Here is a 14,756-nt window from a genome sequence, read left to right as displayed (position 1 = left end):
CTTTTTTCTTTTTTTTTCGTGATTCACTATCACTATCACTATCACCCCATTGTTCAAATTGATTTGCTCAAGTGGGCTCCAGTAACATCTCCTTTAGTCCCTGTCCCTGTCGTGATTATTGCTAATTATTTTTACACAACTTCCTTGACCAGTTAGAAAGTTTTTTTGAGATGTTTTAAACTACAAATTAGGGCTTCTAAATGAATATTAATAGCTTTAAATTTTAACCTGTAGATATCAAGTCATGTTCTTACTTTGAATTTTCTCTCTCAATCACATTGATACGTATGAATCAAGAGTCAATGTAGATCAAAGTGAACATGAAATATTTTTTGATTTGAAGGAAATCTACCATACTAGTTGAGATATAAAAGTATTTCACATGCCATAGGTGTCCTTTTTAGAAAGATTTTGTTTTGTTTTGTTAGGGTAATAGTTAGGGTTTTCTCCTGACTGCACTCAGCAGTTATTCCTGACAGGGCTGGCAGAACCATATGTGGTGCTTGCTGGATCAATTGACTTCATACAAGGAAGTGTGAACCCACTGTACTATCTATCACTCCAGCCCCAAGAAGATTTTTAAAAAATACTTAAACATAGATTAGTGTAGGAAGTATGACTAATATTAATGGGTCAAGTATGATTTAAATGATTTAAATTTAAATTCATTCCTCCCATAATTTATCATTTTTGGTGCAGAGAATAATATTAGGCTCTTAGAATTATTGTGATTCTGAGAAGTAAAATGATTTTATGGCACTGCCCTTTGCTGTCATTCTTTTTACTTTAACCTTTAATTATTTTTTAATTTTTATTATTGAATCACCATGAAAAAAGTCACAAAGCCTTTCAGTTTAAGTTATGGTCAGTCATACGATGATCAAACATCTGTCCCTTCACCAGTGCACATTTTCCACCACCAAGAACCCCAGTATATCCTCCTTCCACCTACCCCCCACTTGTGTGGCAGATTTCCACTTTACTCTCTCTCTCTACATTGATCACATTCAATATAATGACAAAAGACCCAACAATATTATTTGGAATTTTCCCCAACATTCAGACCTGCCAAAAAGACATCATTAGATAATTTGTTTTCTATTGCGGATTATGAAGACCATATGATGTCATGTGGCCACAATAGCGGCCACGTGAATTTGGATTTCTGATATTTTAGTAATAAGTCTAGAGGGATTACTGCCAAAAGCCCATGGGTTCTGAGATTGGTATGTGTGCCTCTGGGATCATAGTTGTTCAGAAGCCGAAGGAGGCATATGAGGGTTGCAACCCAGGGTATTGTCATGGTGGGGAGCAGGGCCGATTCCACCCCCTCCCCAAGAGGCCCCACATGCCTCGTCAATGCAGTCTCATAAGTGGATGTTCACTGGGCTCTAAAGGATGCAGGCCACCATGATGCCACTGGAAGGGGGGACAGGCAGAGGGACAGACACCCTTCCCCTCCCAGGGCGACATAGCACCATAGTTAAATGCACAGTCCAGATGCATTTTGATTGGGCATTGTATTTTGCTCAGACTTTCCCACCAAAATTCAAGCCTATCTTTAAGGAACAAACACTAGATCATTTACTTTCCACTGATCACTTTGCAATCAGAAAATGTCATGTGGCTGTGTAAGTGGCTGCACGGTTCAGAAAATAGTCCTGGTACCCGCATACCAGAGCCATGCTTGTAGAAGCTCATGGTCACCAGGATTCCATGTGGAGAAGTGGGGAGACAGCACCTACCCCATCTGGGATCTCCTGGTGTTATTGGCTCTGTACAGGGCCCGGAGTTGTGGAGCCTGCCAGCCGGTTCTCTTGACTTCTGTGTGCTGTAAGATGGCACTGGGGGCGTGTTGTGGGCATGACTTTTGGGATCAGAGGCTGCTGGGAGCTGGGGCAGAGCTACCCGGCTTGGCATCTCCACGTGGTTCAGAAAATAGTCCTGGTACCTGTATATGGAGCCATGCTTGTAGAAGCTCATGGTCTCCAGGATTCCATCTGGAGAAGGCAGGGAGACAGCACCTACCCCATCTGGGACTTCCCGTTGATATCGGCTCTGTACAGGGCCCGGAGAATTCTCTGGGAGTTGTGGAACCCACCAGTCGATTCTGTGGGCTGCTGTGTGCTGTCTAACCTTTAATTTTTTTTCTAAGAAATGCTTTTTTAATGGGATATTTGATTAAGATGTCTATTTTTGGTCTTGATTTCATCATTAACCTCAGGAAAATGTTAAATATTTTATTTTTTATGAGAAATAATCAAGGTTAATGATATTATGTTTAGTAAATGCTTAGGGCTCCATGAATAAATTAATTTTAAATATTTTTTTTCATTTCCCCCTCTCTTTAAGTAGGATTTTTGAATAACTGTAAAATGGAAAAGTTCAAGTTATCTGAGTCTTGCTCCTCTCTCTACATCATTTCTCATTTTGTCCTCCCAGCTACATGGAACTAGTAAAATCACTGCTGTATTTATTTTGATGATGATCTTAACATGAATATTTCCATTTAAGATTTTCATCACATTATTCTGGAACTAATAAAAGTCACATAGTTGCTTTAGACTAAATCTAGTGAACAAAACCAAGATATGGGTAATCATAAGAAGAAAGTATCCATCTCAGTTTTGAGGAATTCAGTTATTCAGGTTATTTTTTTGTGTTATTATATATAACTACAGTATGTTTGGTGAATTTTAAAAACTAAATAGACACAGTTGGAAAAAGTTGGTTATGAATTACTGGCAAAACTATGAAATATTAAGATTTTTACAAAGGATTGTTTGAAGTTAGAACTTGTGTTTTGAGTAGACAAAGGGCAAGATTTTTAATAAATGTGTATGAGCACAATAGTAACAATGTTTATTCTGTCAACACTTTTTTGAATTGTCTTGCACAAAATACACTACAAAATTTGCACATTCAACTCATTTTATCTCACTAAAAATCTGTGGATGCTGGGTCTTTTATTATTTCTAAGGCATCAACCTTTCTTTTTAGATGTATTGCAAATCCATTAGAGGTATTTTATTTATAAATAGAAACTGATTTTTGGTAACTCATCATTTCATATGTGAAGTATTTTTTTGAATTTCTATTCCCCTTACATTTTAATAAACACTGTGGTTTACAAAGTTGTTCATGGTGATTTGTTACAGATATTCAATATTCCAACACCAATCCCACCCCCATTGCACCTTCCCATCACCATTATTTCTAGTTTTCCCAACCACCTCTTAAGTGAGTCCCCATGTTAGGCCCTCAATAGTTTATTAAGTCTCACGATGGAGATATTACTGGGCCTGCTCGAGAAAAATCAATGAACAACGGGAGGACCGTGACTATGATATTGTTTGTTATAAAAAATTTCCTAAAGGAATGGTCAAAAATGTATCTTTAAAAGAAAGTTAGTGAATATTGTTGTATCTCACCATGGAGCCATTAAGCCCTTGTATAAGAGACTGCTAAGATGTTGTTTCAGGTTAACCCTTCTGTATTTATATTTTATTAATTAAGATTGGTTGCCTTCTGCATTACATCCCATCCAATCTGGTCTGCTACTTCTTATTTATCAGTGCTGTAGAGATTGGGATGCTACATGACCACGAATGTGGCTGCCCACTCTAGGAAGTCCAAAATTTTAAGTGGGCGATACAGCTGGATTTAAAGTTTTAATTGGGTGGTGCTTTGGGGGTGTATGTGTGCTTCATTACCAGGGCTTCTGGAAATACAAAGATATAAGAGGACATAGTCCACCACAAACTCTGTGAAATCCTGGAGATTTCAGTCACCAAACCTGCATACCTGAGTTTTTCAATTAATTTCAAGATGAGGCTTGTCCCAGGTAGTGGAGTCCAGCCAGGAGCATGGTAGTGATTGTGGAGTATCATAAGTGAAGTATTCTTAACATATAAATATATTATCTTATAATTATTTCCAGTATCAAAGTAAATTTATGTAAACTTTAAAAAAAACCTATTTACCTTAATAGAAGGTGTCTAAAAAGTATGTCGTATCTGTCACTAATGAATATTCAATTTTTCATATTGTTTTGTTTATATTAACCCCTCCTAAGTGCTTGAATTGTTATTTATAGTGTATCATGAAGATGAGATTGGGGTAGTTGGGTTAGGGTGTTTTATAGTTATCCACTAGAAATATTAAGGGGAAATTAGTAGCTCAACATGAACATGTATATTTCAGTAAACTTACTATCTTCCAAGTTCTCTAATAAGGGAGTCTTTGTTAGTTTTTTTTTGGTGAAGCAATGTAGTTTTGCTGTGTTTGTTTGTTTTTTGGCATTTTGGGTCACACCTGGCAATGCACAGGGGTTACTCCTGGCTTTGTACTCAGAAATTACTCCTCTTGGTGCTCTGGACCGTGTGGGATATCGAACCTGGGTCTGCTAAGAGCAAGGCGAAAGCTGTACCTGCTGCACTATCACTCCAGCCCTGAGGCAAGGCAGTTTTTATTGTATGCAACTTTCATAGAAGGATGTGAGAGGAGTGGAGTTCATGCCCAGTTTAATCAGCCTAATCAATGGTTGAATAAATAGCAATACTCCTACATAAAGGTAAAGGTAAAGGCCCTCCCGTTGATCGTCGATTTGCTCGAGCGGGCCCAGTAACGTCTCCATTGGAGACTTTGTTGTTACTGTGTCTGGCATATCGAATACTCTCGGTAGCTTGCCGGGCTCTCCGAGAGGGGCGGAGGAATCGAACTCGGGTCGGCCATGTTGGCCGCTTGTAAGGCGAATGGCCGACCCGAGTTCGATTCCTCCGCCCCTCTCGGAGAGCCCGGCAAGCTACCGAGAGTATTCGATATGCCAGACACAGTAACAACAAAGTCTCCAATGGAGACGTTACTGGGCCCGCTCGAGCAAATCGACGATCAACGGGAGGGCCTTTACCTACATAAAAAATATATTAAAAAAAAGAAGGATGTGACAGGAGAGAAAAAGAGGAAATGTGCGTGAGAGAGAACACAGAGTTCTCCAGAGTGGAAATAAGCAAGCAAAGAAACATAAAGACGAATAGAGACGAATTAGCAAGATATGTGGTCAAAGGAGAACATGATCTTGAGGAGCAAGCCTGTATTGATATCTATTAATTAAAAATGATTGTGAGCTAATCTGTAGGTGATGTTTTAAGCTGTTAAATTATAGTAATTTATTGTGCAGCTATAGAAAACTGATAGTAATAAAATTTCTTATGATCCATAAGTCAAATGATACGTTACAAAGGGAAGTAGAAAATGTTTAAATTGGGTAATGAATAAAATATTTAAAAGTAAAAGTGAAATAATTTTAAATTGAATGAAATAACAAAAATTTTAAGCTCAGATAAAATTGTTAATAGAGGAAAGTTTAGAGCTACACATGTAAATATTCAAATAAAGAAAATGTAGAAAGTGAAAACTAAGCATTTTTTCAAGAAGTTTGGAAAGAGCAGCAAACTAAACATAAAAATTGTAGAAGAAAAAATGTACTAGAAAACAAAAATATAAGAGAATCAAGAACACTTTCCTTTAAAAATGTTAAAGTATTGATAAAACCCTTTAAGAGTGATCATGAGATATCTGAAAGGTGTAAGCAATTATTATTGTGAGTGGAAAATGTGTATCAATTAGTATCCTGCATGTAGTGAATTGAGATATTATGAACAATTTTGCCAGCTCAGGATGCCATAAAAAGAGAACCATAGATATATAAAAATTATTTATAATTCTGAAATATTGTAAGACCAAATCATGGTTTCCTATGTCTAAAACTGTATTTTCTACATAATACAGGTGAAATGAAAATTCTTAGGTTAGCGGCTCAGGAGATAGTGCAAAGGACAACTGTGTGTGTTTTTCATGCCAGAAGCTAGAGCTCAATTTCTGGTACCACTCAGTCCCCATTCACTGAGCAAGAAGTAGCACAACTGGGCGTGGCCCAAAAAACAAAAAGAGAGGAGCTATTGCTGGGAGAAGGAATTCAAGGGGATTCTAGAATACTCCTTAAATACATGGAAGAATTGAATTAGTGAGACAATAGTGGTCATTTCCAATTGCTTCCTTTCAAATATATCAAGAAAATATTTTACTTTTTTCTGCCTACACATGTCCTGGTTACCAACACACCAAGTATTAGATCTATAAATTTTTATCTCTGCTAAAGAGCATCAAAGGCATCTTAGTGAGTTGTCCAAGTTGCTCCACTTGACCTGAAGCCAAAATCTTATTTTTATTTGAGAGTTAGGGAAGGTCAGCATAGATTTCAGAGTTTTAGGGCTTTATTCCACATCATGTTTAAAATGTATTATTATTTTTCTTTTTTATCTCAGAACGAATATCACAACAAATTTGCATACTTATGAGCACAAACGAAAATGAAGAACATATTGTTGGACTCTTTGAAAAAATGCTGAAAAATGAACTAACTGTAAGTAAAGGTAGAATTTGTAATCTTTGATACATCATTTAAAATTTTTAATTTGAATAACTTAATTGAATCACTGCAAGATGCAGTTACAAAGTTGTTTATGATTTTTAGTCATACAATATTCCAATACCCATCCTTTTACCAGTGCACATTTCCCACTACCAGTGTCCCTGGTATCCCTCCCTCTCCCAGTCTGCCTCTATGACAAACACATCTTCCCTCCCCCCCCTCTCTTTTCTTTTAGTCACTGTGGCTTGCAGTACTATTATACATTCACCTTACCTCTTCTCAGCACTCAGTTTTTGTAAAGAGTGGTTATTTTCAACTATAATTGTCATAGTGGTCCCCACACATATCACAAATCACTTGCATCACTTGTTCATCAATTTGCTCGAGCAGGCGCCAGTAGCGTCTTCATTCATCCCTGTTGTGTGCTAGCGTAGCCCAGTGATGTATTAGGGCTCTATCAGGGTCAGGGGAATGACGCTTTTTATTATTACTGTTTTTGGCATATTGGACACTTCACAGGTAGCTTGCCAGGCTGCCACATGGGTGGGATACTCTTGATAGTTGCTGGGCTCTCCAAGAGGGAGAAACTGCATTACTCCCTTCTGGGAGTTTTGTTTTACAGTCTTTGGATCTTGGCCATTGATGAGATTACATGGTGCTGGGGGCAATTTGTGGGGGTGACTGCCAAGCTACTGGAAAATGGGGATCTGGGCAGAGAAGGCCCAGTCCTAATCTTAGCAGGCTTGGAGATCTCAGCCCCAGGTCCTGCATACCTGGCTCCTCTGCCGGTTCCTTCATGCATGAGGCTTGTCTGAGCATGTAAAGAGTGGTCTTTAGCATGGCTGTGGCTGGGTTCTGGAGGTTTTTGGCTGCCAGGGTTCTGCTTGGGACGGGGAGGGAAACTCAACCTGCCTCCCTCCAAGGGCCCTCTGTGAAGACAGCCTGGCACATGGGCAGGAGATTCTACCCCCGCACTTATCTCATAATTCACATATCTTACAAATAAGTGCTATTATTCTACATTTGTCCCTCTTCCTCTGACTGATCTCATTCAGCATGATATTCTCCATGTCCATGCACATATAAGAAAACTTCCTGACTTCATTTTTACTAGCAGCTGCATAGTGTTCCATTGTGTATACCATACATTTTTTATCCACTCACCTGTTCTCAAGCACTTGGATTGTTTCCAGATTCTGGCTACTGTGAATAGTGCTTCAATGAGCAAAGGAGTAGAGATGACTTTTCTAGATTGTATCACCCTTTATTATTTTTGTTTTTGTTTTTTGGGTCACACCCAGTGATGCACAGGGGCTACTCTTGGCTTTGTACTGAGTAATGACTCCTGGTGGTGCTCAGGGGACCATATGGGATCCTTGGAATCGAAGCTGGCCTGGCTGCATGCAGGGCAAACAGCCTACCCTCTGTGCTATTGCTTCAGCCCCCACCTTTTATTTTTTGGAGATTAACTTTATACTTAAATTCAGTGATATTATAACACAGGAAATGAGACAAGTTGTAATAAGTATGAGGAAGTCTATATGAATAACTTTTGGGACTAAGTACTTCCATTGTTTATGTTTACTACAACTTTGTTAATAAGTTTTGTTTGTCAGTGGTTTTCTTAAATCTAATGTTTTGTTTTTATAAACATAATACAGCTGTCAAAGTGCTTATAACTAATATTTTATGCCATTTTAAGTACACACTAAATAATACCTAAAAAGCAGAGGGAAAAAAGAAATTGAGGGGTTGACTTTGTTACAAGATTGCCTGCACTCGGATGTCAGTTTTATTGTTTAATTTCCTTATCCTAAATTGAAAATGTTAGTAACATCTGTATTGTAAAGTTGTTAAGATTGCTGGATGAAATAAATATGTTTAAATCTTCAGAAATATTTGGTGTGCAATGAGATACTGCTGAATAGTAAAAAATACACGAGAACAGTACAACAAAGAATTGTATAGCCCTAAATGCAACAATTTTGAGGCTAAGACCTCTGTATTAGATATCACACCCTCTAGATTCATTCTTGTTGAAAATGGCAGGGTTTATTTAACACACACACATCATAGCCGAGTGAATAGCATGTGTTTACACACACACACACACACACACACACACACACACACACACACCTTCTATTTTTATTTATTTATTTTAAAGAATTTTTTAAACTTGATTTACTCTGAGATAGACCTTTACTAAGGTGTTCATGATTAGGTTTCAGTCATACAGTGTTCCAACACCATCCCTCCACCAGTGTACATTTTCCACCATCAAGGTCCCCAGGTTCCCTCCCATCACTCCCCACCTACACCCCAGCCTGCCCTTATGGCAGGCTCTCTCTCTCTTTCTCTCTCTCTCTATCTCTGTCTCTCTCCTTTTGGGCCATTGTGGTTTGCAATACAGATGCTGGAAATTTAGCATGTGTATTCCTTTACTTACTTTTAGCACTCAGTTCTTGTCCAGCATGGTCATCCCCAGCTATTATTGTCATACGGTCCCTTCTCTATATTACCCACCCTCTGTCCCACATATACTTGTGGTTGATTCCAACCATTGACCAGTCTTTCTAGCCCATTTTCCATAGCCTTGGATATTAGTCTTCTACGATATATTTTTTTATGTACCACAAATGAATGCAGTCATTTTATGTCTCTCTCCTGACTCATATTACTCAGCATGATACTCTTCTTGTCCATCCATTTATAGACAAATTTCATGACTTCATTTTTCCTGAAAGCTGCATAGTATTTCATTTTATAGATGCGCCATAGTTTCTTTATCCTTTCATCTGTTCTCAGTCGCTCAGGTTGTTTCCAGATTCTGGTTATTGTGAATAGTGCTGCAAAGAACATTGAAGAGCAAATAGTATTTCTGCTGTGTGTTTTTGAATCCTGCAGAAATTGATATGTGGGTAGGTGGACATGGCTATTGAAAAGATCTGAGTAGAAGTCATGGATAATCTTCATTGCCCTCCTGGAAGATGTGATAGATCCATCAGGACATCGGAGGGCAGTTATCTTGGTCTTGTAATTGGCGAAGGACAGGCGGGCGTTGCAAATGTTTTTTCCAGCTTCTGCTGCATCTGCCAGCACTGCTGCTCTTCTCTCTTTGAGGTCTTCCTTTATCACTTCTCTGCACTGCTTTGTGAGCTTGGAAGTTAACTTGCGGATGCCTGAGGTTTACACCAAGCTATGTTGGCGAATGAGGTCGAGAGTTTTCGAAGACAGGCATCATTTTGTGGCTATCTCTCTCTCAGCATTCTTCGAACAATTATGGAGGTGCTGAACCATTCAATTGTATTCCTCATCAATGTTGTGAATGATAACATCTTCCCATGTTGCTGCAACAGTGCCAAAGAGCTCCCAGTTGGTGGTCGTTCTGGTAGTTCTCTTCTTAAACTTTACAGCTCTTTCTCCCCACTCTGTGAAGTAGAATTTTGCACGAAGGAGATGGTGATCTGATCCCGTTTGGAATTTTGGGACAACAGCAACATAGGTCAGGCGAAACCATTGATTGAATATGATGTGGTCAATTTTGTTGTGGAACCATCCACCGGGAGACTCACATGTCCAACGTTTATATTCAGCCTTCTGGAATTGTGAGTTACAATGGATGGTCTTGGTTGACATGATGAACTCAGACAGTCTCTCACCCTGTTCATTCCATTCTAGGCCATGGGTCCCGATGTGGAGTTCTTTGGCTGATCTTCTCAGTCCTATCTTGGCATTAAAATCATTGACAATGATCTTGTAGAAGGTGTGGTTTCTTTATAGAACTTCTCCAGTTCTATGTAGAACTTCTCAATTTCTTTTTCATCATAATTTGATATTGGTCCATAGACAACGAATATAGAAACTGCTGGCAGTGAGCCACATCTATTCAAGTGTAATTATTCGATTCAGGTTATTAGGCATTCAAATGAATCAATGCTCATGGCCAAGTTCGTGTTGACAAGGACACTGACACCACCGATGCCTCTTTTGTCGCATATTCTAAGAACAGTTCTCCAGTGTCGAAAACGGTGTGATATGTTTGATGCCTTCTCATTTTGGTTAGAGCAATGATGATGTACTTGATCTTTCACGCGTTTACCATCAGGTCCTCGATGGATGTATCTGATGCCAGTGTACGTGCATTGAAAGTACAGACAGTAATTTTTGTCCTTCGTTTTGGAAGCCTTGTTCGGCCCTGAGATTTTATCAGCCTCTCCTTCCTCATCCTTCTTAACACTGCCATATTGGTGGCTTTTTCAGGGTCAGGAGAAAGAGACCCATTATATTTACTGGATTTGGCATGTCGAATATGTGACGGATAGCTTGCCAGGCTCTGCCGTGTGGGCGGAATACTCTCATTAGCTTGCCAGGCTCTCTGAGAGGGATAGAGACTTTTGGGGTGGCCTCTAATCACACTTGCAGGTGTTCCCATGTTTCAAACCATATTTGAACCTCATCAAATGTGGTGTGGTAATCTTGTATTAAGTCAAGAAAGCGTCCTGGAGTATGGTGTCAGCTGGGTAGTGGAGGTAGTGGAGGTAGTCGAGGTCTGCAGGGATGCTGGAAGCAGGCAGAAGATCTCTGCTCATGGGTCCGCTGAGCCTGGAGTCCAAGAGTGTCCTGCTTTCTCAGCTCTGTGGGGCTTCACCCATGCATGAGTCTCGGCCAAAGAGTCTGGAAAGCATCCTGGAGCATGGCGTTGGCTGCGTGGAGTCTGAATGATGGATATGTTGTTCCCAACATTCTCCCTTCCGAAATCTGACATGCCATTTCATCGGTAAAGAAGTGAAGAGCACCCGGCCCAGACAAGGTCAGATCCGAACACCTGAAGAACCTGCCATCAGTACTCATCAAAACACTGGCTCAGCTGTCTGAATGCAAGGTTCTTCCCAGTGGAAAACCAGTAGGACTGTACTACTGTACAAGAAGGGAGACATCCACGACATTGGCAACTATCGCCCGATCTGCCTGTTGTCTGTTGTCTACAAGCTGTTCACTCGAGTCATTCTGAATAGGATTGACAGAACACTAAATGAAGGACAACCATGCGAGCAAGTCAGTTTCTGAAAAGGATTCGGCACCATCAACCATATCCATATGATAACCAAGCTCAGTGAGGTTTCTTGGGAGTTCAAGATGCTGCTCTGTCTAACGTTCTTTGATTTAAAGAAGGCCTTTGATTCTGTTGAGATGGAAGCAGTCATCGACGCCCTAGCCAAACAGGGCATTCAAACTCAATACATCAGGATCCTTCGTGAGCTGTATTGCGTATTCACTACCAGGTTCTCACCAAGATTCTACAGGGAGGTGATCATTGACATCAAGAGAGGGGTTTGGCAGTGTGATACCATTTCATCAAAACTCCTCAGTGCCACACTGGAGAACGTCATGCAATGACTGGAAAGGTAAGGAATGGGAGTGAAGATAGACGGTTGGCAACTACACCACCTCCACTTCATTGATGACATTGTTCTAATAACACCAAACATCAGCCAAACGACACAAATACTGGCCGACTTCGACCATGAGTGTGGAAAGGTCAGACTACAGCTGAATCTCACAAAGACAATGTTTATGCAAAATGGTTCTTGTTCCTGACGTTCCATTTGCTCTCAGTGGAATGAACATCTTCGAATGCAACAGTTACATGTACCTAGGTCAAGAAGTCAACATGACCAATGACCTGGCACCTGAGTTGCGCAGAAGGAAGAGAGCTGCATGGAACTCCTTCAAAAGCGTCGAAGAAATATCTAAGAGAACGAAGAACCTCCAGCTCCGGGCACATCTCTTTGGTTCCACTGTTCTTCCTGCATTAACATATGCCTCAGAGACCTGCGCCCTAAGAAAGTAGGACAAGAACGCTATTCAGGTCTCCCAAAGAGGAATTGAAAGAGCTATGCTTGGAGTGTCACTATTCATTCAAATGAGAGAAAGAATCCAGAGTTCCGACCTCCTTCGACGATGACGAATCAGGGATGCTGTCTCGTTTGCCAAGGCGTCGAAAATCAGATGGGCTGGACACGTAATGAGATTTGGAGATGACCACTGAAGTAGAGCCATTACCGAATGGATTCCACTGGATGTCAAAAGATCATGGGGGTGCCCACCTATGAGATGGTTAGACTTCTTTGTCAAGACCCTGAGTGATTGGTTTGAGGCTGTTTTCCTTGAACGAGCAGACTCCACTGGGTTACACTAGCACGTGACAGGGACAAATGGAGACATTACTAGCGTCTGCTCTAGCAAATCAATGAGTAATGGGATGTCATTTGATCAAGTGAAGTATTTGGGCCCCTGGGTTTATTCCCAGAAGTGGTATAGCTGGGTCAAATGGGAGTTAAATTTCTAGCTTTTTGAACAATGTCCATATCGTTTTTCAAAAAGACTGGACCAGTTGGCATTCCCACCAGCAATAAATTATGGTTCACAGCTTTCTCCACCCATTCGCACCAGCACTGGTTGTTCTTGTTCTTTTGGGCATGTGCTAATCTCTGTACATCTTCTTCTTTACCATTCATCTTTTATATGCTATTATTTCTAGTTTTTGTATATTATAAATTATGGGGCAGTAAAACTCAGGGTGCATATAATTTTGAATTCATGGTTTTGTCTTTTGTGGCTACATGATCAGTGGGATAACTGATATTTGTTTTCCTTTCTCTCTTCTTCCTTCCTTCCTTCCTTCCTTCCTTCCTTCCTTCCTTCCTTCCTTCCTTCCTTCCTTCCTTCCTTCCCCTCTTTCTTTCCCTCTCTCTGTCTCTGGAAAATTCGTGGTCATGTTCAGGGGTTACTCCTAGCTCCGCACTCAAGAATCACTTCTGGTGATGTTGGGGGACTATATGGGATGCCAGGGAATTTAACTTGGGCTGGCCATGTGTGAGGCAAGTGCCCTACATGCTATACTATCTCTCTGGCCCCATTGTTTTCTACTTTTAACTTGTTGAGCAATTTTTGTCTTGCTTTCCATAATGACTACACTGGCTTATATTTCAATCAACTATACAAAGTTTTTCTTTCCTCCAGATCCAACACTTACTGTAGTTATTCTCACAGATTTGAAGTGATATCTCACTGTTGCTTTGATTTGCATTTCTCTAGTAATGAGATGATGATGGGCACCTTATCATGTACATATTGGCCTTGTTTTTTCTCTGAACAAAAGATATTTACCTGATGGTACCTAAACTTTTATCACTAGAATCATCTATTAGAACTATAATTTCTTAATTGAGACACAATCTATTGTATATGAAAGCTTACTTAGTTTTTAATATACAGACATCAAAGGTGATCACAATCATTTGAATAGTTTGGGAATCAACCACAGACAAGAGAAGCTAACTATCCCCAAACAGCCTGAAGGCATACTCCCACAGGAATGAAGGTAATCTCCTGTATTAAATGCAGCTGTAGCCAAATAAACCATCCTAGCAAATTTTAGTAACCAACAGAGAGAGAACATTTGATGGCTAATTTATTTAGATTGTGTTCACCAGTCCATAGCACAATTCTAGGTAAGCCATTATATAATTTGATGAAACTTACTATAAACTGAGTTTTAGAAGAAATGACCTACTAAAGAAAGTGATAATTATCTTACCACATGGTTGATAGCTTTCTAATTGATTTCCTAGGTTCAAAGAATCTTCCTTTCTATAATTTTATTGTTTTCCATTCCTACCACATCTTTGTCATTTTTGATTATAAAAGTCTCCAATTATATACCAAAAAAAGAAAGAATATTATTATGGACTTTCTTATACTTTTCACCTAATTTCAACAATTACCAATTTATGGGAAATCTTTCCCTCCCTTTTTTGCAGCAGCCTTTTATAACCAGTTCTTTTTTTTCTTTTAAATAAATCATAGATTTCAAAATATGTAAATATTGCACATTTATTTTTAAGAAAGAGATTTTTCTTCATAAATATACCATAACATAATAACCACACACCATAATATCCACATTAATTGCTTAATATTTCAGAGTATTTAGTGATGTTTATTTTTTCTAATTCTTGTAAAATTTTCTTTCTTTGTTTCTGATTTGTTTTAATTAATGTTCAATGATAATCATTAATTTTTTATCAATTTTAGTCTGTTTCTTAGATTATTTTTAATGTATAGCTCTTTTCTCCATTATTTCCTCTTGTAATCATGTGGAAAATATAGGGTGATTGTTCTGTAGAATGATCCATGGTGTGGATTTTACTTATTGTATCACTGTGGTTATACTTAACAAATTTGTCTCATGTGTATGTTGAAAATTTGCAGTGAGATACAGAGATTTGTTCACTTTCAGTCTTATGTTACATTTTCA

The 14,756-nt window shown here is 39.2% G+C and overlaps 1 protein-coding gene across 3 annotated transcripts in view; it reads left to right on the top strand.

The window, feature by feature from the left end:
* The window catches only part of CRPPA (CDP-L-ribitol pyrophosphorylase A), a 326,035-nt gene that overhangs the window by 114,673 nt on the left and 196,606 nt on the right, over positions 1–14,756 (top strand). Inside the window, exon 6 of one of the 3 annotated variants that reach the window (XM_056118422.1) lies at positions 6,327–6,424. The exons of the other annotated variants lie outside the window; for them this stretch is intronic. Within the exon in view, the coding sequence (XP_055974397.1) occupies positions 6,327–6,424 (98 nt within the window). The remainder of the gene's footprint in view (positions 1–6,326; positions 6,425–14,756) is intronic. 3 annotated transcript variants of the gene reach the window in all.

This window comes from Sorex fumeus, unplaced genomic scaffold, assembly GCF_029834395.1.
Source record: "Sorex fumeus unplaced genomic scaffold, SorFum_2.1 ptg000037l, whole genome shotgun sequence".
NCBI lineage: Eukaryota > Metazoa > Chordata > Mammalia > Eulipotyphla > Soricidae > Sorex > Sorex fumeus.
The sequence above is the reverse complement of the archived record's forward strand: the minus strand, read 5'-3'. Positions and strand labels throughout refer to the sequence as shown.